The sequence below is a fragment of the Sprattus sprattus genome, assembly GCF_963457725.1.
Source record: "Sprattus sprattus genome assembly, chromosome: 2".
Classification (NCBI taxonomy): Eukaryota; Metazoa; Chordata; class Actinopteri; order Clupeiformes; family Clupeidae; genus Sprattus; species Sprattus sprattus.
The window spans coordinates 65,948,406-65,950,905 of record NC_137921.1 but is presented as its reverse complement, the minus strand read 5'-3'; the positions used below and the strand labels follow the sequence as shown (position 1 = coordinate 65,950,905).

The following is a 2,500-nucleotide window of genomic DNA, read 5'->3' as shown; positions in this document are numbered from 1 at the left end:
TTTCAATGTTCGCAAAACCCAAGATCTTGGTATCGATAGCAAATTGCTCTCGCAGATCAGAAACAGAAACACCAGCTTGATTGCTTCTCGTAACTCGACTAAATATAGTAACGTGGCTAAAAGCTAAGACATCTTTAGCGGCTACTCTTGTCATGGCTGTTCGCTGTCACCTGTGTCGGGGTGTGATTAGATCGCTTGTCTTAAGTCTGCCAACGTTGGTCGTCACCACCGCTGAAGTCACCTGCCATGTTGGATTTAAGATGCGGCCATGCCAGACTTGGGATGGGAGGTGTTGTGTTTGAACTCTGCACCTTATAGCTTTTGGCAAATGATGTGATGGCAGTTAAATACTGAATCACATCACGTCTTCTTACTTTCTGTCTCTCTCTCTCTCTCTCTTTTTCTCTCTCTCTCTCTCTCTCTCTCTCTCTCTTCAAAACCACAGGGCAAATTCATCCGAAAGACCGTGAAGCAGAGATTTGCAAGAAACGATGTTTGGCAAATGTCAAAAACTCACATGTGGATGCAAAGACACCCATGCACACACCCAGGCACACACACACACACACACACACACACACACACACACACACCCCACAGAGGTGCTGCCGGCAGCAGCTCCATCATCGGCAGTGATGAGTAGCAGCGACAGATAACCTTCTGCGTTAAGGTCACAAAATTTCCGAAACGAGATCGGATCTGAACATCGGAACGCTGGACTCGCCCCTCCCCCGTCGCGAGTCTTGAATTTTCATTGGTTGATCACGAGTGCCCCCAGTGGAGAGTCACGCATACATTTGCATGTGTTTAAGTACGCTTGAGCACGGGGGGAAGTAGAGAAGGTTGAGTATGCAAATGAGAACTCATTATGACAGCTGAAATCAGACACAAACAACCACTCTCAAGTGAACTATGCTCAGAGGGATAGAGAGGGAATGAGAGAGAGAGAAGGAGAGAGAGAGAGAGAGAGAGAGAGAGGAGAGAGAGAGAAGGAGAGAGAGAAAAGGAGAGACAGAGAAAAAGAGAGGGAGGATGAGAGAGAAAGAGAGTGATAGAGAGGGAGAGAATGAGAGAGAGAGAAAGAAAGAGAAGGAAAGTAAGAAAAGAAGGAGAGAGTGAAAGTGAGAAAGGGAGAGAGCGAGAGAAGAAGAGAGAGAAAGAGAGACAGAGAAGGAGAGTGAGAGAGATTGTATGTGTGTGTGTGTTTCCACTTGTGATTGGTGGGTAGACACAGAGAGAAAAACAGAAGCAGGTATTATAGAGACTCCAGCTGAGCCCTTGTGCACAAACACACACACACACAATCTTCCATCCACACACATTTTGCTGTGCACACACACCTCTCCTTGCTGAACTTGAGTGAATGGAGCACGGCTGGTCTCTTCTGTCGTAGATTCCAGAGGTGGACGCTGTCATCTGCCAGGGCACTCACCAGCGCCCCCTATAGGAGACAAAATGCACACATTTCAGTTTTTCACACTTGTCCAAATACCATGTACACTTTTTCACAACACTTCACACATTCACCATATCAGTAGACTATGTGAACTAAACATTGCATACATTTTGCATTGCTTAGATACAAAATGCATTCGACATCAGACAACAACACTAACCACTGTACCACTGACACCATTTACTGCATATGAAACTTACTTAAAAGTGATATCTACAGTATTGTGACAAACCAACAGATCCTAGTGTCATGTCAACAGCTTGCCTTAAAATAAATGTGGAAAACAGGGAATTTTAGGGGTGGATAAGATGAAGGAGAAAGGAGAATGCTGTGCTGTAAATGTGTTCAAAAGTTCATAAAGATCTTAGGCTAAATTCAGGGAATACTACAGATCAGCATTAGTGCTATAACTATAGGATACCACAGAACATGTAGGATAGAGCTGCCTTGAGGCATATAGCTGAAATTCATATTTACTGTATTTGATTTGATTTACAATATGTAAGATGTGTCATACGTTTTTCTTTTTTCTTTTGCAATGCAACACTAAACTGTGTGCAAATATAGAGGAAACAGCAACACATAATATATGCATTTTGCAATTCTTCAATTGTGCAATTCTTTTATGGTGTTCATTTGTAATTTAATAAAGTAGGTAAATGGAAGAGAGCAAATGCTATAGTTATGGATGGATGAGGCACTTTTGGGTGAAGTATGTGTTTTAGTGGTTGAAGTGCATTTTGCACCAAAGGTTAACCTAATGTACTGAGGTGTGTGTTTGTAAAGCCCATTGTGTGAAGACCTTAAAAAAGTCAAAGTGTGAAAATGATGGTAAAAATGTGATGCCTTTCACACACACACAACATGGTGTAAAAGTGACAACAGCAGATACACACCCAGTGATCCATACACACAGAAGCACACTTTTTCTCTTTCTCTCTCTCTCAAATAGATACACAAACACAGACATGTACACTTTGAATCACACTGACACATACACACACACACACACACACAAACGCTTAAACTTTTTTCTTCCTTAGT

At 42.4% G+C, this 2,500-nt stretch overlaps 1 protein-coding gene across 1 annotated transcript in view; it reads right to left on the bottom strand.

The window, feature by feature from the left end:
• LOC308360591 (syntaxin-binding protein 5-like) overlaps positions 1-2,500 on the bottom strand; it is a gene marked incomplete at both ends in the record, with an annotated part of 92,865 nt that overhangs the window by 61,086 nt on the left and 29,279 nt on the right. Inside the window, one exon of the mRNA XM_080832603.1 lies at positions 1,341-1,441. Coding sequence (XP_080688729.1) covers positions 1,341-1,441 — 101 coding nt within the window. The remainder of the gene's footprint in view (positions 1-1,340; positions 1,442-2,500) is intronic.